We start from the raw sequence: 22,576 nt of genomic DNA on the forward strand, positions 1-22,576 counted from the left end.
CAATCATGAAAATGAAAGTTCGTGATGAGTCTGCCAGGTTATGACGTAACTCAGACTACAGGAAAATCTACTTACAACTACAATGACTTTCAGGATAAATATTTCAACGTTTCATTTTCAGCATGCCAACAGTCGAAGCATTCAGGATGCCTTTCAAGCCATGCAAGAATATGGAAATAATATTGGACTCGAAATTTGAACCCCAATGGAGGAGCACGTGGTCCTCCATTGTGCTGTGATACTACAAATTTCTGCCGAGGTCAGACTACATCTAAGTACAGGATTTAGGACATTTTCAGCTGTGAATGGCCTCTGGATTTTGCGGAACCTTAATTTTGCCTCTTTCATCCAAAATTCTATGAATAATAACAGAGAACTGAACAAATATTATAACTATTCCAAACCATTAGTACAATGATACATGAGAAGTAGTTTGACCTCGGCATCTATCTAATATGCATTTAAAGTGATATAAGCTAAATAAGCTCTAGAATTCATACATTATAGAAAAATAAGCTCTAGAATTCATACATTATATAAAGCTATGCTATAATATTCCTTTGTTTCTTTTGAATAAACCAAAGAACATGTTTTTCTACTGGTGTGGAAATATTTTTTGGTCATAAAATTCCATCCAGACTGCCCCCGATCTCTCCCACCGCTGCTCAGTTGCTGCTGGTTTTCCTGACCTGGACGACAGAATGACGAGGTCAGCCGGGAGGTGATCCCCGTTTGCAGCTCTGACTACTTCCCCAACAGCCACCTGATAAGAATAAGCAACCAGGCACCAGCAGGGGCGAGATAGGGAGATAGCGTGGCAGTCGTTCGCACGGAGGGCGGTGGGGGAGAAGAAATAAAAACATACACGGACAAACAGAGCAAAACAGAAAAGAGGGGAGAGAGACAAGTGTTTCAGTTTAAAAGAAAATGACACAAACACAACGATCGGTCCTGTGTGATTAACAGGGTGTGGTTGAACATCTGTTCTCCTTTTCACTAAACCATTCACATGAACAACAACTTCAGAGAAGCTTCTGCGCCGGTGTCACTGCTCAGACTCTTATAACAGTCAGAGAAAGAGCAATTTGGAATGTATTGGGGAAAAAAAAAACTGCAGGATCTGCAACAGGTCGATTTGGAATGTATTGGGGAAAAAAACTGCAGGATCTGCAACAGGTCCAAATGGTTTATTGAAAAGGTGAAGGAGGTAGGAAGGTTCGTGGGAACATGATTGTTCATTTCTTTCCACAAAAAATTCCCATTACCCATTAGCGACCTAAAGGAATGATGGTTGTTCCGCAACAGATTTAAAAAAAAAAAACACTTTTCGTGTTTAGTTTTTTTTTTGGTTCATCATTTCTAAGTTTCCAACAACATCACTTCTTTAGGTGGAGGTGAGAGAGAAAGAGAGAAGTCCCCACAGTCTGGCAGCAGGTGGACACGCTTTGGTACCTGGACGACAAAATGACAGCATCCGCGGGAACGAAATCACTGCCATTTACTCTAAAAACATCGCCCACTTCAACCTGTGAAAAATAAAGTGTTACTGCTGAGCTCTGCCTATGAAAGAGCAGAACAGAAAATATGAAAACCACACTGGGGCTTCGAGGAATAAATGTGCAGCTGTGGGGGAAAAACAGAAGGTGAATACTTTAAAAAGAAGCAACCAGGTTATTTCAGAACGTTACCGCAGCAGACGATGGTATAACTATATCTGAATCACCAATTTTTAGCATTTCGCTACCAACCAGGACAATTTTAAATGAATGCTATTTTTTCTAACTAGAGACACCTAGACAAAGCTTTAGCTACTTTTTTTTATTTCAGATATAATATATTATTAGATTTTTTAATGGTATGATTTCATTTCTTACTTTACATTTGCAATATTCACTAGAGTCTTAAAGCAAGCTAGGCTGCCAACACTTTCCACTCTCCAAAAGTGTGGGAGATGGCCCTGCTTGAGGTGAGAAGCTAGTGCAGGAGGTGTTTAGCAAATGCAAATTAATTTAAATTTCAATATTTATAGCACAGTATGGCAGCTGCACTGATTTGAAGTTGAATTCCATTTGTTCAAGATGAAAAGCAATTTGGTAGAAATAACTGGGTTTTAAATGAAGATTGCAGGTTTGAATGTGTGGTTTGAGGTGGACAGGTCTGGGGCTCAGCCGTAGTCCTATATACAACACTGATGTGCTGGAGAAAAAATTTGGCAACCAGTGCTTTAAAGTAATTCTTGGCTAAATATTATGATATCCTTTATACATTTCAGATAATAACAGTCAAATCTTTAGTTATTTTTGGAACCACTTTAGCGATCATTGGTATATTTGACGCCGACTCTTAAATAACAGTCCTTTCCTTTTTTACACCAGTGTTTCCCAAACATTTTTTCTGGGGACCCATATTTTAAAAGTCACAAACTTTCACAACCCAAGTTAATACACATTATTCATAAACTCCTGGGTAAACATGATGTGAGACGACCCCAAAAAAAGAAGAAGAACATTTTCGACCCACCTGAGGGTCGCGACCCAGTCCTTGGGAAACAATGCTTTACACAGAACTTAATAATAATAATAATAATCTTTGGCTCTGTTTAAGCTACTATATTTCTCATAGCTAATCTGTCATCACTTGTTTTCTAAAATTCTACCAGACATATTAAATGTCTTCAACCACCAGGTGCCAATTCTACTGATGTGAAGCCAGTCAAAAATCAATGATTAACAAAAAACAATTCATCCACATTTAAAAAAAAGTTCTTTGAAATTCTATGAATAAATCACACACCATGTTGCTCAATCATTTCTTGTAAAAAAAAAAACAAGAACAAAACACATGATCTGTCTCACACGTCTAGTGTTTGTTGGATGAAAAAGTATTAATAATTTCATTTTTCAGCAAAAGAATTGACCTCAATTGTACACTGCCTGCTGTTACCCCCCCGACACACACACACACACGCACTCATCCTGCTTTTATCTGAATGACTCCAGCCACTGTCGTAAAAACAACCTCATTATGGGAGAAGAGGGAGAGCTGCTCTTTGTCCTCCAGCACTGCTGTGTAATGAGTGCCCACACGAAAACAGCAGATTAATGAGTGGCTGAATACTACAGAGGTCAGACTCTGGACGAGTGCATACGTGTGTGCGTGTGTCTGAGTGACTGAGAGGTCTATAATTGGCACCAACAGCATGAATGAATGAATGGTACGACTGTATAATATGTGTCACAATCATCCAGTGTCACTTCCATACAACATACCTTCTCCCAGTGCACAATTTCCCAGGCTCGGTTCCTCAGAACTGTAGGGACACAGATGGAGGAAGGTGTAGTTAAAAAAAACATGAGGAAGAAAAACATGGCATAATAAAGAAGGGTTAGACATGAAGACTATGGATAGTATCTTTGGAGATATACTCCCATGAAGTATTCAATTAAAAGTTTTATTTCTTTTATTATTTTATGCACGTTTTAGCACGATCCCTTTTTGGGTAAGGAAAAGCAGTCAATGACGAGCCACATTTTCAGGCTTTACTTTATAGTTACTTTAGTTATGGGTATTTAGTTAATGAAACCAAAATGGTCAGTTTAAGGGGGTTATGAAAATGCTAAACATGACAATGTCAACACGACTGCGCTTAGTTCAGGGGACTCATTGAGCTGTGGGCCAATTTTAAGGGGGGGACACATGAGTGTTGAATTGTTGCTTAATGTAAATAATGTTTAACAAATAGACTTTTATCTCTCTGAAATGACCAACTAAAAAAATTGAATAATTAAAAATTAAGACAATTAAAATTAACACATCTAAAAAAAAAAAAATTACATTATTATTGACACGAAGTCCCGGGCCAAATGTTGGTACATTTGTGAGCTGAAAGTGGCCCACAAGCCAGGGGTTTGTGCGCCCTGGCTTAGATCAGCTGTGCAGCGCTAATCCAAAGAGACTAATTGTTTTGTCTTTGGACCTGAAAGTGTATACTTGTGTACACACACTCTTACTACATTCTTCTGAAAAATGCTTGCAAGGAAAATAATAATCATTGTTTTTTTTGATAAACTATGTTGTCCTTCCTGGACATTCAAGGCTCACCGTGGTTTCTGTGCTGTCGCTGATAAGGTCGTCTGTACTTCATACAAACAGATTTGAACTATGACTCTATTTTTCAAAAGAAGAATAAAACGGTCCCTTACCTTGGCATTCCTTTTTGTTGACAACATTGTCAGCCTTGTGACGTTTCTGTGCAAAAAACAAAAAGCAAAGTCATTTTTTTTTTCTGATATACAAATTTAGTTTCAAACTACGATCAAAACCTTGACATTTTTCCCCTGGAGTCAAACTCCGGAGCACAGAGTAAGAGGAGAAGTAAGAGGGGGAGGATAATACGCCTCTCAGAGAAAGAGAAGAAATAGAAAGAAATAGTAGAAGAGACAGCACTCGCACAAAAACCATCCTGCATTGTAGGAACCACATCTTCAGATACTACTGCAGAAAAAGACACATGTCACAATATAACACAGTACCAGGGTTACTGCGGGGAGAACTGATTCTGCAGTTACAAGGTAACACCGAGATAACGCCAAAGTACTGACTCAATGCTGATAATATTCTACAATTAAAATTTTTTTTTAGGTTAACAACATGAAGTATACTCTGTATCAAAATACTCTGCACACTGTAATCTGAATGTGATGAAGAAACATGACACCCAGTTTACATTTCCATGTAGATAAAACGCCTTTTGGTGCATTACGTCCGTTCATTTTTTTTCTGACTTTTATGCTTCTCTGTCTCTACTGTTCCCGCTCCTTCTGTCCCGGTGGACATGAAGGACCGGAGGTGTCCTGTATTTAGATAGTGAGTGTAATCACAGTGCAGTGGAGGGAAAGACACCGAGAGTATGCATGAATACTGCAGTAAAAAAAAAAAAGCAAAAAAAAAGGCCTCTATGGAATCCAGCAATCAAAGGCGGGAAGAGAAGGTGAAGGGGGAAAAAGGTGAAGCATCTGCAATATTACTTTGATCATCCCTCGAATATGGTTTGAATAAGAAAAAACACTGTGGTATGCAGGAGTGAGGGAGGAGGTGTAACTTTTGTTGTTTGTTGCTGCACTGCTTCACTGTAGGTTTCTATCCAGGGACTAAAGAACCTACAGTACCATATTTGTTTTTCTTTGTTATATCCATATCTTCTTTAAGAGATTTTCTTAAGCCACTTTTAAATGGCAGTTTTACTGTTGGCCAGCAGGAGCAAACTAGCAACAACTTCTTTTCTGAAAGTCAACAAATAAGTCTTTGAGATAATTAGGGTCTTCAGAATTGACCACCTTCTTCTTGTTATACGGCCAGCAAATGGCCAGCAAATGTAAACAACGATGTCTTCCATGTGCAGCGCTAGGCTTGCCAACTAGTTACCATGCTAAATATGTTTTTTTTCCTGTACGTTGGAATGATGGAAAAAGACATCAGACCAGGAAATGAACCATTGACATCACTTCCACAGTTCACTGCTGTCGTTTTGTGTAATAAAAAAAATGTTTTTGTAAAATTGGTATCAAAAAGGAACGGTAGACTTCAAACCTACTGTACATCAGGGTGACTTTCTAATCCATAAATTGAACTTTAAAGAGACAAAGGTGGGTAATGAGAAGGACTGAGGCCTTGTTGTAACTCGGCACATCTTTTATACCTTGTTTTCTTGTGCCTGACCTCCATTTGCTGTTGATCTGCCCTTGACACACAACATTAATGCCTGACTCTGTGACAGTAAATGAACTGAGCTCAAAGTGAACTGCACCGTTGGGATCAATAAAATTTTACGAATCTGAATCTTAATCACGCCACAGATTTTTGTTGAGCTGTAATGTTTCGCAGCAGAGACGACCAAGAACCGGTTAAGATACACGTCGTATGTCCTCGCTGCATGATTCATGAATTCAACGGTCAATTCTGCCCCCGCTGGTTGACCCGTGTGGGACAGCCGCACGACGACCTTCAGCAGATAAAGACGGAGTCATCACTTCCTACATTCCCATGTTTTTAACAACAGGCAGGGAGAAAGTGCTGTGCTGGTGCCTTCAGCACCAGATAGAAAACCTATAGTATAAAGTGACCGTCCACTGGGACTGAGCTCGGGGATCACATGGCAGGGTCACTGCAGTACAGAGGACTACAACATTCCCTCACTTTCTTCACATGGATCTGAACTTATTATGGAATTATAACCAGGGTCGCAAGGGGATCACTGGTCCACACAACTCGTAATATCAGCAAGTCACACACACACACACACGTTTGGTAAACGACAACCGTGGTTTAGCTGTTGTTGACGCACCATGTTGGAGTGGGCGGAAAAAGCCGTTTTGTGTCAAGAATCCAACTCGTGCTGTAAAAGCTTTTTTCTGCAGGTGGTGTGTCATCAATGTTTGAGCACACTATACAGGAACACACACCTGGTCCTCTTAATTTCTGACATCATTTGCAAACAGGCTCGCTTTCATCACTAATTCCCACTGGCCAAGCCTAATGCCATTTTTTTTTTTGTCATGGTAAAAAAAAAAAATCTGGACAACCTCTGCAGACATCATTGCCATCCTATCCATTGGTTGTTTTTTTTTACACTGACAAAGCGTTAAATTTACAGTTTAGAATGTAATTCTAAACAATTCAAGACAAAATGAATACAGAGCCAGGCCTGGTATCCTACTGGGCTGTACATCTGATTGGCTACAAATGAGCTTTAGATTTTAGAGTAATGCAGTAATTGTTTGGAGAACTGCATTGGCTCAAATATTATGAACTGCAGCCACAACAATGTGTTGACTCACCCTTGTTTCCAGAGCTGGAACACATCAATATAACATAACGAAACCAATCATCAGAAACAGGAGACGATCACACTCTAACACTCTACTAACACCCACACTTCAACAATCACACTCTCCTAAATTACCTGACCTGTAAGCTGCCCTTACTCTTCAACTTCCTTCCATGTCTTTAACATTCTCAGTCTCCCTCTCTCATTTGCTTGCTTTTTCTCACACGTGTACACCGTCTTTTGCATTCTCAGCACCTTCACATACAGTCTTGTGGCATCTCTCCACCTCTCACTCTTAGACTCATTCTTCCACTGTCACCCACTATTTAACTATTTTTCTCTGCTGAAACAATCCATTTGGACCCATGTTCCCTGTTCCAGTCCAGTACACAGATCTAGATCCAGATCATGTAGGAACCAGGGTCACTTTAAGGTCGTTCCTTCCTTAAGCCATACTTAGACCTGTCAAACAAATCGCCCACAACTCCCATTAAATTAGTCGGAATAAATTTCACAAGCTTCCGTGTAACGGCTCAGATAATTGTGGACCCAGGCGGACGGTCGGTTTGTTTTGTCAGAACAAACTGTCTGTGTCCATGAGCATCAGCATCTAGGTTAATGGAGTCGGTGAGGAGCCATGGTGCAGCAGGCACAGCTGTGGCCTCTGAAATAACTCAGCGTGTGTGAATATTTGTGTCTGGATGTAGGCAAGTGTCCTGCTGTGGTCATATAACCATCACTGCCTCCTGTCTGTTCCCCAGGGAACAGTTCAGCTTTTACAATTACAGACAAGCTGCACGGTAAAAGACAGAACAGAAGCTCACGCTCCATGGAAGGACATTACTATCTGGGTACCCTGCAGGTCAAAAAATTAGCACTCATATAATAATGATTCTTAAGGAAGAGAAAAAACAAAAATCACGAGGCAAGACCATTTTTAAACCTCAGGAGAGGGGTTGCTTTTCTAAAGTGCAGTTCTGGCCGACTGGAAACAACATAATAACTTGTCCTCACTGTATAAAGAAATCATTCTACAGCATAAACATCTGTTTAAGTTGTCCTCACTGTATAAAGAAATCCTTCTACAGCATAAACATCTGTTTAAGTTACTATAGTTTGTAGACATCTTTGCTCTGTGATTACTAACATAAAATTCCTGCTTACTTTTAAATGACTAAATCCCTGTTATGCTTTTTGTCCTCACAGGCAGCCATGTTTGGACTGAAGATGACCTTTCATGTCTTAGACTGGTTCTTTCATTCTTTCTCACATATTCCTCAAAAGAAAACGATACAACATAAAGCCAGTGCCTGAGTAAGATTTTATTGCATTTTATTGATTTTTATGTTTTTGCCGTTTGGGAAGTGAAAACGCTGTGGCAATGCTGCTGTGTATTAAACAGGACTCAAAATTCAACTTCCTTTTATTTTGAAAACTTCCTCTAGCCTATTTTAAAAAAAAGAAATTGCGTGTCCATTGGTGTTTGAAATCGGGACATTTTTACAGTAATTTTTCGTCGCACACTGATACTCAAATAAAAGCTTTTTTTTTCTTTTTTCTTTATGGCCCATTACAAAATGACCAGGCACCGGACCTTAAACCATTGTTTGGGAACCTCTGCCCTGTGGAACGCACAATAAAACCTAATGCTTGATTTAAAGAGAAAATGTTGTAAATATTTCAAATCAAATCTTGCTGATCAAAGTGAAAAAATAAATCTATCGAACACACGAGTTAACTTACCAGATCCTCAATGACTTCCTTAACTGCAGCAACCACCAGAATGAAGAGCAGCGGTACTAAGGTGGTCCAACGACCAGTTGGAGACACGTCTGGGATTTGCTGGAAAATAATACAAAAAACAAAAGAATATTAAATCAACTTGTTTTTGACAATGAATGATTTAACAATGAATGATGCATATAGCAAAACATATTAGTTGTTTAATAAATAGGCCTGGAAGAGAAAAAAAAAAGACTTTTAAAGTTACCATATTATTCTCAACTTTCTCCATCTACATGGAGTAGGAGTACATTACACACAAGCACTGTGTGATACAGCAAATCCTTCATTACTGCCAAGCCAGGGCCACGGCTCAAAGGAAACATGAAGAGCACGGATCTCTTCCTCATCTGCATGGATGTTTTATTCAAGGTCGTAGAATTGACAGTGCAGGTAATGAAGATTCACACCGGCTGATTTTCAAAGCAGCTCCTTCAAGGTCACCCATCCAAGATCTTTCACTGTCGTGGTCGGGAGTTTCAGTCGGTGCATTCATCCTTTCACTACTTGTTTCCTTGCTTACATCTTCAAGCTGAATCTAGACTGTGATATCTTACATGTGTGACTTACATCCACCTGTTCACATGAGCTACATTTTCACTGCGCAGTAACTGGACCTGGTCCTGTTTGCTGTTAAATTAATATGGTATGTATATAATCTATGTACGTAATTTGTTGTGTTGCCATTTTCCAAAATTATGCTACAGAGTTAGCTAACCCAAAGTCTTGAAATTGAAATTGGACTTTTAGCTTACTTAGTAAATGCAAAACAACATGAACCTCGGTGTATGACGCCCTCTACCTACAGCGTTTAATTTTTACGTTGCTATCTCCCAATAATTAGGTACTTATGTACAGTATGTGAGTTCCGACATGGCCAAAATGAATTTACCTGACGCCGTAGACAGGAACTTCTGTCTGTACAATTTATGTCCAACTTTACTGTTTGATCAAAACTGAACTAAAGAACAAAATGGCTGATTTCAGCTGGATATTAACCAAGAAAAGCCATTTGTTCTAATCCGTAGCTAGAGCAGAGAACTCAACAATCGGCTTCCCATCACACAGAGGCATCTTCACAGCATTAAATATGTACCACTGTATATGTTGAGCCTACAGGCAAATCTAGTTTCCTTTAAAATAGGCACACATACAGCAGTATTACATGTATTATTCATTACCAGGATATATATAAAACACAGTGGGTGTGTATATGTGTGTGTCTGAGAGAGAGAGCAGGAGAGAGCAGGCTCGTCTGTGAATATTAAATTACAGATACGACCTTTTGAGAAAAACGTCCAGGTCGGGAAAAAAAAAAAAAAAATCTACGCTGAATATTTCACAAATCAGTGCTACCAGCTTTACACATGGGCTGAAATTTGTCTTGAAAAATTTGAGTGAGACGAGAACAAAGGCGTGATTTTTCTGTGTTCAAAACAGTCATATAAATCGGTAAAAATCAGTCGTCTTACCTGCAGGAGTGCGATGAAGAGGAAGAAGGCATTGGCTGCTCTTCTGAACTGGGAGTAGAGGAACCGTGGAAGGAAGGTGAGGACATTATATTTAGCCGTGCTGAAAAGCAGAACCAGAGGGGAGATAGAGAGAGATAAGACAAAAACATAAATACAGTGATTAGCTCTAAAAACAGAATTTTTTTTTTATTGTGCACTACTGCGCAGGACAAGTTAGAGGAGTTTTGAATTCATTTTCAAGCTTTGTCTAGAGCACGGGTGTCAAACATATGGCTAGCGGGCCAAAAGAAGAGAGGAGGGAGGGGGAGAGAGAGAAACCAGTAGAAACTGTTATGATATCGAATGATACGGAGGGTAAAGGACCTAGTTGATGATGATGTAAAAAACTTTGCAGATGTGAAGAATGGTGGCTGTTCTGCAGTGGTGTAGGAGAGTGGGAGATGTTGGTTTGCTGATGCGGGCAGAGCCGCAGGTTCAGATTTACAGCAACACTAAAACCCGGTCAGAACAGCCACTTTAGGAGAAGATATACAGCAGTGGGCGCCATGAGTCAAACTGCCAGCAGTACTTCGCTCACTCACGTGTAGAGGAGCTGTCAAACAAATACAGGCAAATATGAGAAGTTTGGCCTACAACCTGCCTGAAGGAGCAAAGCATATGGAATTCAACCTTTGGTTCCTGATGCTTGCAGTAAAAAAAAAAAAAAAAGGACAACGGCTATGATAGCAAGCTACAAGCTACCATGATTACGCAAAAAAAAACCCACTCATTACTTAGTCCTACGTATCGATTTAAAACAACCAAGCAAACAGGAGAGCTGCAGAAACACTTAAACCTTTATCTGTCAACATCTCCATTAAGCCATCAGGTTTGACATTACAGTCTGTCAATGGAAACGTTTACTTTGGTTGGTCTGTCAAATGTAAACCGAGTTCCCGTCAATCCACAAATGCCAAGCAAACATCTTGGGTGTCCGTTGAGAAGTTTTCATAATACAACCACGCCTACCGACATTTCATAGTCATCTGTAACAAGCAGTCAAACAGTGCCTGTGTATTTGCGTGTCCTACAGTTGTGTTTCCAGCCCTCATGTAACGTCTTGTTTCAATGTAACACGTAATTATGGCCTTATCATTAACTGTTTCCTGTACATAGACAGACCTTATCACAGCTTCAGGTTTGAAAAAACAATTTTTTAATTTTTAGGTAACTCTAAGCTATTCATGGGCTAACATCATTACATCTTCTTAGCTAACTTAAAGTAATGCTGCTTAGTTTTAGCCATTGTAAGGATAACCTTTTACAACCTTAGATTTGGCTACTTCCTATGTAATTATGATGTGGCAATTCTTTAGCTATTTATTTTAGGTTTCTTAGCTATTAGCTAAAAAGTTTTGGAATTTCTGGGACACAATAGTGTTTTAATAATTAATTTTATCAATTTTAGAAAAGGGTTATGGGAGCTATTTCCTGACGTCGTGTTTGACATCGCCTGTATTTCAGCCTGATCTGACCAGCGACTACTGGTACATTTTGCTTTCTGTGTAGGAAAACAAACTTAATCTCACAAAAAAAAAAACAACATCATCCAGCCAAACCCATACCCAGTTCAAAGAGGCAAACAATAAGTAAATGTAAGTGTGTCTGCAAATCTACACGCAAGTCAGCTGTATCATCTGACTTGCGTGTGTACACAACAGTCAAATGATTTGTAAGCTGCCAATATAACGGCAAGTAATCACATTTGCACAGCATCCATGTTTATCCACAACCACTGCAGCTGTGTAGACTTTATCCTAACCACCAAGGTTCTCTGCACAGACCTGGGATCTTTTAGCCATGACGTGTTCTGCAGATCTGTTGCTGAAGGGGGAAAAAAAAAATTGGATCACATAAAAGGAAGGCAGAGGTGAGCTCTCCCAGTAATTCCTGTAAGATTAGATTCAGCATTTATCATAGACCCGGCTCCTGTTAGTGTCTCCACAGGTCACTATGTGACGGGAACTGATTCTGCAGAACAAATGAGATCTTCGGGGGCAGCCAGCAGCCTCTGCCTTTGAGCTCTGCGGCAAATGTTTTGAGCACATTTAGGATTTAAAAAGACTACGAGGACAAATAAAAGAGGCGAGGCTTTTTCACAGTGCGGTCACACTTCACACCTGGTCTAAGACAGGGGTCCCCAACTACCCGTCAGGGGTAAATAAACAAAAAATGTTGGACACATGACAGCCCATTGTTTTCTTCAGAAGTAGTAGCCGTTAGCTTTTCAACATTTTACGCGAGATAAAGTTTCAGTTACTTTAAGAAAATGTTTGCAATTTTCATTTTCTTGGAAGATTTTATGTTTCCCCATTTTCACCCCTCTTGGTTTGGTGCAGCCAGCGAGGTATGTTTATTTACGTTGAATTGTGTTGCGAACACATTGGTTTTCATTCAATGTTTATGATGTTTATGATGTTTATGTGTATAATTGTGTACTTGTTGTGTGCTTTGCTTAGTTTGACGTTGGATTTAACGCCGATTAGCACCAACGAATAAATCTATTAGTAAAAGAAGAACTTCAGCATGGTGAATTTCCTGAAGTCAGTGACACAAAGTTTATAATACATACAAATGTTGAAACAATTATCTAAGGAAGAATGAAATACTTAGTAACTCCATCTCCGTTCCATCGTTTGTATGTTTGTTTCCTTTTTCTTCCTTTCTTAAACACACTGGCTGGTGCTGTCAAATCATATTTCAAACTTGGACAGACAATTAACCTCGGGCTGACATTTAGGCAGAAATAAATGCAAAGTTTATGGTGAGGTTCAGGTTAAAGTTCACAGCACTGAGAGTGTACTGAATGCCTTTGGGCCGCTTCAACCGAGTCAGGAGAAGATGCAGCTCACATGCAACAACACAGTCACACAAACACATCAACAGTTGCAGATAAATACTGTGAGTTTGTTTAAAGCTGTTATACCTCAAACAATAACAATATAGGTCTGAGTTGCCCAAAAAAAAAAAATCGTTAATGCTAATGCAATACTGCAACTCTTCTTGTCAAAGGGGGTTTTATGTAATGGCAGTGAAGTAAAGAAACCACTGTATGTAAAGTATGTGGAGAGGAATAAGGGTCGATTGTATTATTTCATTCAGAGTGACTGCTGTGACAGCGCAGAGAGGAGCTGGCATGTTGTGCCGTGTCGCAGTGAACGAAAAAACAAGACAAAACCCAACACACAGGTCAGTGTAGAAACTAATTCGAACAAGTTCGATATTTGTGACAGATTGAAGCTTTTCTTCAACACTTTACTTCACATACCTGACTCTGTTGGTGCAGAACTTTGTGAACTGGGGCTGGTTGAGGTATATGAGTCGGGCATCTTCCTGGTCAGCTAAGGACGTTTTCTCTGAAGTGTCCTCAGTCTTTTCGTATCCTGCAGAGTCAGAGAAAAGAAGTTGTGTAAGAAATTACTGAGTCAGCTTTGATCAAAAACAAAAGTGAAACCAGACAGTGTTTTGACAGGAACAAAGTTTGAGCGTTTCAAAACAGTGGGGAAAGGTTTGAGTCAGCAGGTTCTGCTGCCCTGCCAGGGGTTTTTAGTATACAGTATTTCATAGTAAATGGTTTGTATTATAATTTAGTGACAATCATCAAGTGTGCTTTCTGATAAACATCTCAGCTACTGGTCTGCTGCTTAGATAAATCCAACAAAAAAAAGAGCACTCAAGTGGCAAAATAACACACTTGAACTGCTGCTGCTTGGACTAGACACCCTGTGCGTACTGGTGTAGTTGTTGTTTACAGCCTGTGGTGTCGACGTATTCCAGAAACAACAGTTAACTTGTTCCTGGCCTTCAGAAAGGTCAATGTTATTGATTGTCAGATTGTTGTCTCTGGTTTCAGTGACAGTCAGTATCTGCATTTCAAACTGGTTCTGGTCACCACTCTAATCATGTGCCAGTGTTCATACGATCACACAACTTCAACTATCTCTACATTGCCAGATATGGAATCTGTACATGTATGTGACCAACACGAAAACTATCTATTGGAAAAAAAATCCTACATTTAAAAGATAAGTTTAGTGCTTTTATCCAATACATGTTTATCCAATTACTGCTGGGATGTGGACGTGTTTCCTAATTAAGCTGGGTAATTTCCTGGGAGGAATAACATCCTGTTTGTAACAGTGGACAGAACGGAATCTATTTTTATCATCACTTTCATCGGCAGCAGCAGCAGCATCAGCAAGGCATTTCATTTTAATGTATTGAAGAAAGACATACTTAACTTTGCCAGGATACTGTAAACCCCATACCTCATAAATATACAAGAGTGTCAAATTGTTTGCATGTGATCTTCCACTGCAGGACAGTGGCCTGGATGGTGGGGGTGTTAGGGTTTATGAGGTGAGGGGTGGGTGCAGCGTTGCTTCCATGACTGCAGTTAAATTCTAGAGTTTAAAAATGGCATGAAGGCTCATTCTGATGCACGGGGGGCCTGGAGGGGAGGGGGGGGGTCAAAGCTGCAGAAAACCAGCTGCTGCATGCAACATCAACAACGACAAACTGCAGTGTCACGGGATACTGTAACCAGAAACTCTTACGGACGACCTAGCCGCTCTTCTGGCCACTTCCTCCTGTCTACAGTGTTTCTCTCATTTCATGTTGAAAGTACAATCACACTCCCATGTCCTACTTTCTCAGCTCTCTCCCTATTCACCTCACTGCAATCTTCAAACCTTAAGATCTGGCAGAGAGCTACAAAGGAGGGGTTTTTCAAAACATCATCAAGCTTTTCCTCTTATAGCACATGTTGCCAATCCAAATTTAGTCTAAATTTAAAGCACCCCCTGTGGTGATCAGGTCACAGAGGGAAAACACCAGCTGGATTGCCTAGTCCTGTTACGCAAGGCATGAGTGTAGGTGGTTTATTGGATTATCTTAATGGCAAAAGGGTGAGTAGATCCCAGCAGCTGAAGAGGATTAAAGTATGGTGACGGGTGCATAAGCTGGGAAACACACAATGATGCCTGTCATTGTCACCTGTGACGTTTCACCAGGATCAAAACACTGCTGGTGGCTCCCCCCGTCCTCCCCCCCTTTTTTTATGTACCCAGTGAAACCTGGTTGTGGTGAAGATGATGACACAATTCTGATGTTGCTGTAGGTAACTGAGAACTGTCCACATCCCCTCACTGCAGTATAAAGCTTGTGTGAAATGCTAGGCCCGAGGAGCAGCAGCAGTGATTGATGTTGCTTCTGTGCGTTCATGAAAAGTGCTCGCAGCAGGAGAGACTTGATGCTGGAGTAGACCAGGTGCTGCAATGCACCAGTTGCAGTTTCTGCTGCTGAACTCGGCCCTGTGCCTCTCTCCGCCTGTGTATTTGACCAAGCTTTAACGTGACATTTGAAAAACAAGTGTGTTTTGGGCATACTGCTCTCCATCTAAGCACTTCATCTTTAATCCTGTTTTCAACTGCGAACTTCCTTTCCCCTCATTAATGATGGCTCTCATGAGTAGGAAATTAAAATTAATAGTAAAATGAAAACCTATGAAAGAAATATTTGATAGAAAAAAAAATGAACACTGAATCATTTTAAAAGGGTTGTTGTGGGTTCAACAACAATTAAGACACTCACATGCAAACCTTTCCGTAACTGTATCCAAATGTAAAATTAGCTCACAAGGCCACACGTCATGTGCAAACTCCCATTCAAAAGGCTGAAGGTGAAAACTGCAGGAGTTTCCATCATCAAAATAACCTCCAAGCTTCACCCCCCACCACCGAAGAATTTCAGGGATTTTCCTCCTTCCCCCGTATCCAGTTTCTTCCTGTTCTCTGATTCTAAAACACTGTGTGGATGATGTACTTATCCACTTCCTCAAACGTCTCCCTGGGAATTACTCTTAATGTTCCCTGGTGGACACTGGGCATTTTCCCTGCACTAATTTCATTAGCCACAGGCTGTCACAGCTCAGCTACTTTGACGTCCATAAAAAGAACAAGAGAGGAAAACTCTGTGGAAGATTGGTGTGAACACCACTCTTAATATGTGTTACAATCTGCTCTATAGCAATACATTTCATTTAATAATGGACCGGCTATGTTGCAGGAAATTTTTTTTAAAAAAGACCTGGGATGGGAAGACAGGAGCTAAACATGGCTCTGTGAAGAACATTAGCAGATGTAAAGTAGAAACCTCTGGAGGGAAGGATCAATGCCACAAGGTGTGGAAAAATGAGTTTGGGAGGCCTCCAAGTGGTAGGATTATTGCCTACGTCACCAAAAGAGGGAGACAGGTGGAACAATAGTCACATTGGGATGTGTATTTCGAAGGAAATACCCAGTGGAAAAACTCAATCCAACACAACTTGGCACTGTCTGAGGAAGGTCTACCCCGTTGGACATTCTATACCCTTACTGAATGTTGCAGCTTTCAGGAACAAATTCATACAACTGGACATACAATCTTAAACACAGGAATTCCTAACCATGGTTATCATTTTTATCTTTTAAAGATTTTTATGAATGTTTAGCTTTTTGCTATAATTTCAGCTAACTTCCAGCTCCTTCGTGGTCATTTTTCTCTAGGACCTTGGTAAATTGTGAAAATTTATGACATTTCCCATTACTTAATAATATGAAAAGTAGGCTAGTTTAGCTTAGGTGTTCTGTGGCGTCGAATGTCAGGCCCGTGGGCCAAAACCAGCTTACTGGGGGGTCAATCCGTCCCGTGTGATAATTTTAAAAGTAAAGTTTAAAAAAAAAAGAAAAAAAAAAGCACAAACACGCCATAGTCATGTTTAGGGGATCAATCCATCCCGTGATTTAAAAGTAAAAAAAAAAAAAATTCACAAATTCTACTTCTTTGCATGGAAACTAAGGGGAAAACATGGACTTATTGTTATTTATAAGTAATTATGTTATGATTCTACACGTCCGACCCATTTGACATCTGATCAGGTTGTATGTGGTCTCTGAACCAAAATTAGTTTGACATCCCTGATCTAGATGAATGAGAACCATCACTCACTGACTGGACCCTCAATGTCTTTTCAACACTCAATATACACACAGTTTAAACACCGGTATATACTGTATGAAGATAAAAGAAAAAAAACTGAAAAAGGTCAAAATCCACTGCAGATTTACAACACTGTAGTAAATGTTTGATCATTTCATTTCAGGCTGAGAGAATGGAATACTATTGGTGCCATGACTTTCTACACATCTCATGAGCAATGAAAGATAAGGACACTGATACTGGAGGATATAACCTAGCACATGACACAAGGGCTTAAATATAAAGTCCAAACAGACAGCTACTGCTGCACATCTGAGCCCCAAACAACATATTCCAAAAATATCATTGGTATTCCAATAAAAGAAACTGCACGAATCCAGGCGTTAACTAAAAATAGTCACCACGGTCAAGTTATTTTTAGACACAGCATCTTCTGTCTCCCATGTGACCTTAGGAAGGGTTGCATAGCAAATCATAAAAAGGTACCACGTCATCCGCTGGCATGCAAATTCACATATATTCAGGGTCAGCAGCAGCACTTGAGTTTTCTGTGGTTTAATGTTAACATTTATCTGCCTTCATGAGTTTGAAGAATAAGCCATTTTAAAAAAAAAGACTCCATTATTCATATACTGTATGTTAAGTTTAAAGGATGAACATGACAATTCAAACCTCTGAAAAGAAGACATCTCAAAACATTATTTGTCACAGACTTACATACAATCGAGGTAATTTCCAGCACCAGCAGAGTATCTGTGGCGCTCTCTTGATTTGTGAATATTTTTGTGTTGTTCTTTTAGAAGCCAAACTAGAATTAGAGATGCACGGTTCGACCGTCCTCTAATAGGAATCAACCAGATTTAGAGACAATTGGCAGCACATATTGGAGGTTTTGTCAGAGAACATGAAAGGGAAGCTCACACTTACAAGCAGGCGCTTATATGTAGTTAGCTTGAAAGTTGAAGCTTACTTTTCGTGATATACGGTATGTAACAGTAAGGTTAACTGTAGGGGAGCCACCAAGAAGTTGCTGAGAATGAAAAACTAAATAAGACACTTTAAACACGTCATTGAATTAAACATGCTGTGCCAAGGCAAGCAGGCAAACCGGTGTTTGATTGTTTTTTCAGACCCAGTATTTCTGAAGCTGTGTCAAGTCATTAACAAAGGTCTAAAAGGAAAATAACTCATCCATCTGGTGACATATGCTTTTGTTTTTCAAAACGTCTTGACATTAATGCTCAAGATAAAGCGAGCCCCTTCATACGTTCCCCTTCGTACAATCCTCTCGTTATCTATTGTTGTAATTATTGGATATTTCACACAATGACAAGGAGAAAGGCTGAGTGCAATTTGTGGGAAATGTGTCAAAATTATTAGTCGAGTAGAGAATGAACATTTTGCACTGAAAACACTTTCACTTTTTAACATAGGCTGATTGGAAGAAGATTGTAATCGGCAAGTCACACTTCAAATTTCCGAAAATTTGAATCAGCCAACACATTGCAATTGGTGAATTTGTCCTATACTGCACAAGTACTAACAAGCCTATGAGAGCGGGCTGGTCGATAAAATGCTGATGAGGGAGCGTGTGATGTGGCCACAGCTCTGCTTCTAAGTGATTAATTCAATAACAGGGTGGTAGGAACTGGGTGGGGATGGACATGGGGGAAATAAATAGGCAGCTGGGGGCTACTGAGATCGATCCTATATGGAAACATGAATGACAGGCAAACCACAGGCTCGGGAAGGGAACATGCTCTGTATAGATGAACAGTGTTTTTAGTCACTTCTACATAAAGGTTGTAGTATAAGGGTTTTCTATTGTCTCCTAGAGACAATTTTGGAAACTGTAGGAGATGACAAAATATACACTGTGCAATATAAATCTAATACAAATCAATGATTTCACAAAACCTGACCTGTATCTTCAGTAGCAACACAATTTGAAGAGAGAGATAGAGAGGGGAGGAAGAGGGAAAAAGATAGTTAGTTTTTAATCAAAATTAGATAAACATATAAAGAGCATAACATTTTTATTACAATTAAAATAATAAAAAATACAAAATATATTCTTGATTTTGAATAAGAAATAAAAAAATGCATTTTCCATTTACTTTCAATAATTACATGACTCCACATGAATATGAGGTAATAGTTCAAGCCCATTTTAATGAATGCAACTTCAAATGTGAAATTACATCTAGACTCAACTTGACACTTATAAACCAATGTCTCATTAACTGTACATCCACTCGTCATTGCTTAAGAAAGACCTGTACATGAGTCTATCAGAACAAAATACGTGAAGTAGACAGTGAAGTCACAGTCTACTCATGGGAAACCCAAGTCGAGTAGATGATAGCCCCCTGCTGTAAATTAGGGGGAAGACCTACAGGGGCATCTAGATATGGACTCAATCTGTGGCAGCAGTAACTTCAATCAGTCGCTTATCTGATCGTCGGGCTGTGTGTGCACTCCCACAAGCACACACTGACAAACACCAGTACAGCTGCTGAATTAATCTCCCCGCCCTGCTTGCCTGTCCATTTCTATGTGCCTGGACGGGCTGCTGAGGGACTTTAGGACTGTGGAGGGGCAACACAGACAGCTGGGTTTACTCTGACATCACAGGACTTGTCCAGAGTGGACTGGCTTAATGCTTGATACAAAGATCTCTGCAAATCCTGTGCTACTTTATGAATGGTATAACGTGAGGGGCATATGGTGCTGAACAGGATATAGATTTATTCAATTCCAGACATCAGTCACTGTGTCATGTCAACAATGTGACCGACCTTGAACTCTTGAACAGTAGGAAGAAAAAAAACAAGGGTTTTCTCAGTTGGAGCCGTGGGTCTTATGGTTATGAACCGTGATAAACATGTATTGTGACTCTATTGGCAGAAAATACAAGGTTGTTTATCGTACTGGGACAAGGAAATTAAGTAAAAGTTGGATATTATGTGTTTGAATCTAACTCATGGAGCTATGTCTCTCTCAGATTTTGAATATTTGGCAGTTAATAATAAATGTATTGGTACAGGATTCAGTACCAATTTCTTGGTACTGAATAAGACACTTAAACACATGCCACAAACGCCCAATAGTAATTAAATCTAACATCCGATAAAACTCTGAAGCATATTCTTCCGGACAACTATCCTTTGCTCAGAATGGAAAAACATGAGGACAGTCATGGTCATTTGTATCATATGCTCTTTAAAAATAGCTCCAATATCGAAATGGCTGAGAGAATGACAGTTAATCCAAAGTAGTGTTTCCGTGATGCTCAGTGACCTGATCAGACATGTGTTAAGTGGTAGCACAACAGTTTTACCCGACACCTCCATTGTCTAAATTAACACATCACAATCAACACGTGTGCACAGCACACGCACAAACATCCTTAAAAATGAATATCGAAGCGATACTCGTTTCTTAGTGATACAGGACTCAGTCCTTAACAACATGGATGAGCTCAGATCATCTATTAAAAGCAGGATTACCTTTGGTACCGTTTTCATGGAAAGAGTCACTGATTTAAGTAATGTTTTATTAGGACACCATCACATAACAATTACACGTGCACCGATTGAAATTTTTGGGGTCTGCCACTTAGCCGTCTCTCACTGCAGAGCCGAGGTGGATACGATCAGTAGATACGATCAGTGTCACAAAAAGAAATCAGCCGATCGCGCAAAATTAAGGAAAACGCTGCAAATTGTGGGTAAATCGTGTTAAATTCATAACAATAGGATGAATAGTTGACATTTTAAGCATGGGAAGTCAATTGTAGGAATAGTCTTCTCTTGTCTAGGATCACATGATTGATGAAATTGCATATTTGTTACAGACACTGCCCTTTACCATGGTATCTAGCAGCCCTTCTAAAATCATTTATTGCATTACTTTATACTGCAATAAGGTAATGCATTTCCTGTTTCTTGTTCAAAAGAAATGACACTGCAAATTCTTATCAGAAAAAACTCTAAACATCATGCCTTAAGTATCCTTTTAATAAACATTTGTGCATAAGTGTTTTCACATCTCTCTTCCTCCTGACAGAGACCAAAGTTCACTTTGCCTCACAGACAGAGCTGAATCACTGAGGTGAGGTGGAGAAAATGAGTGTCTGAAGGAACATGAATTAGACTGGCTGCAGGTCAGTAATGGAGGCAGAAAATAGAGCACAGAAGGAGATGTCCCATGACAGAGCGAAGAACGAATACAGAAGCCTAAGGGGACTTCATATTACACAGCAGCAGCCCCCAGACAGGGGATTTCGTAGCGTGTAGGGCTTTTGTGCAACATTTTATCAGCCGATGATCCAACAGGCATAAGGGCAGCCCTCAGTAGTCTTCAAAAAGCCTATTTCCTATTTCCAAACTGCTTATCTCTGACATCACCATCACATGGAGTGATGAGATGATAATAAAATACCTGGGAAAACTAGGTGATATGAGATGACCTTTGGTCCCATGTCACACACACCCTGGTATCTAGAGATGAGGATCAATCGACTAACAGTAAGGCTAACCGTGGGGGGGCACTGCGAAGTTGTGGGAAATTATGAATCTAATACATTCTTTATCAGTGCCACCTAGAGTCTTTATTTCTGCTATCATCCTTCTATTTAGAGTACTTATAATCAGGCAATGGATACGTTAGAGCAGCGTCACATTTTTCAGATCTACTGATGCATACCACTAATAAAATAGCAACTTTTTTGGCCTGCCACTTAATTCTTCCAAGACTGGTTTAACTGTCTCTTCTCTCCGTAGGTGTCAATTGCAAGAGGGGATTCAGTCTGTGTGAGGATAAGCACAACAACTAAGACAGCTAACAGGCCGCTTTTAGCCATCTGGACTGTGTAAACCTGCAAGGCTCCTATCAATCAAAATCTCCAGGAAGGAAATGGAAGCAGGTATTAGGGAACCTTCCTGCCTATTACTGATGACATGGTGACAGTCAGCTGAAATAAAACATTCTGATAACTTCTGACATCACATCTACACCCAAGTCTTGCAGATCAGGTGTTTTCTGGGCAACAAACGCAGACAAAGTCTGTCAGTGATATTAGATGTTTTCACAGGGAATAAAGAAAAGAGTGACAAGCTGCACGTGGTGGGTAAGAATGGGGAGTGTGCAGCCCTGGGGAAGCTGACAGACAGGCTGCTGATGGATTATGTGGTAAGCCCTGGCAGAGAGCTGGCCTTTATAGATGGGAGGCTGCCAGATGCACTGTGTGATTAAAAAATTAAACTGAAGGGTGAGAAGGTCGCTCGGGCTCTTATTAAAACAGCCGAGGAGAAATGTTGCAGAGGGAGCAGCCACAAAGCAGATACAGCAAAAATAAATCGAGCCTTGGGGCTGGAAATGTTGATGCAGGACCATCAACTCAGGTTACTCATTTGGCAGAGAAGAGAGTATGATTGAAACTAATATTCTGATGGACACGTGTGGGGAAAAAAACACG

General features: G+C 40.0%; 1 protein-coding gene across 10 annotated transcripts in view; it reads right to left on the reverse strand.

The window, feature by feature from the left end:
- The window catches only part of atp8a1 (ATPase phospholipid transporting 8A1), a 99,041-nt gene that overhangs the window by 66,702 nt on the left and 9,763 nt on the right, over positions 1 to 22,576 (reverse strand). For 7 of the 10 annotated variants that reach the window (XR_003052104.1, XM_008326523.3, XM_025063501.1 and 4 more), the window contains 6 exons: positions 13,388 to 13,502; positions 10,081 to 10,180; positions 8,570 to 8,668; positions 4,203 to 4,248; positions 3,270 to 3,310; positions 690 to 763 (listed from right to left, as the gene is read on the reverse strand). Coding sequence is in view for 9 of the 10 variants with exons in the window: in XM_008326523.3 (XP_008324745.2) it covers positions 690 to 763; positions 3,270 to 3,310; positions 4,203 to 4,248; positions 8,570 to 8,668; positions 10,081 to 10,180; positions 13,388 to 13,502 (475 nt within the window). In the remaining variant the exon portion in view is untranslated. Of the gene's footprint in view, positions 1 to 689; positions 764 to 1,452; positions 1,527 to 3,269; positions 3,311 to 4,202; positions 4,249 to 8,569; positions 8,669 to 10,080; positions 10,181 to 13,387; positions 13,503 to 22,576 lie in introns of all 10 variants that reach the window. The other 3 variants (XM_025063504.1, XM_025063502.1, XM_025063500.1) reach the window with 1 other exon arrangement.

The sequence above is a fragment of the Cynoglossus semilaevis genome, chromosome 15, assembly GCF_000523025.1.
Source record: "Cynoglossus semilaevis isolate Cse_v1.0 chromosome 15, Cse_v1.0, whole genome shotgun sequence".
Lineage (NCBI taxonomy): Eukaryota > Metazoa > Chordata > Actinopteri > Pleuronectiformes > Cynoglossidae > Cynoglossus > Cynoglossus semilaevis.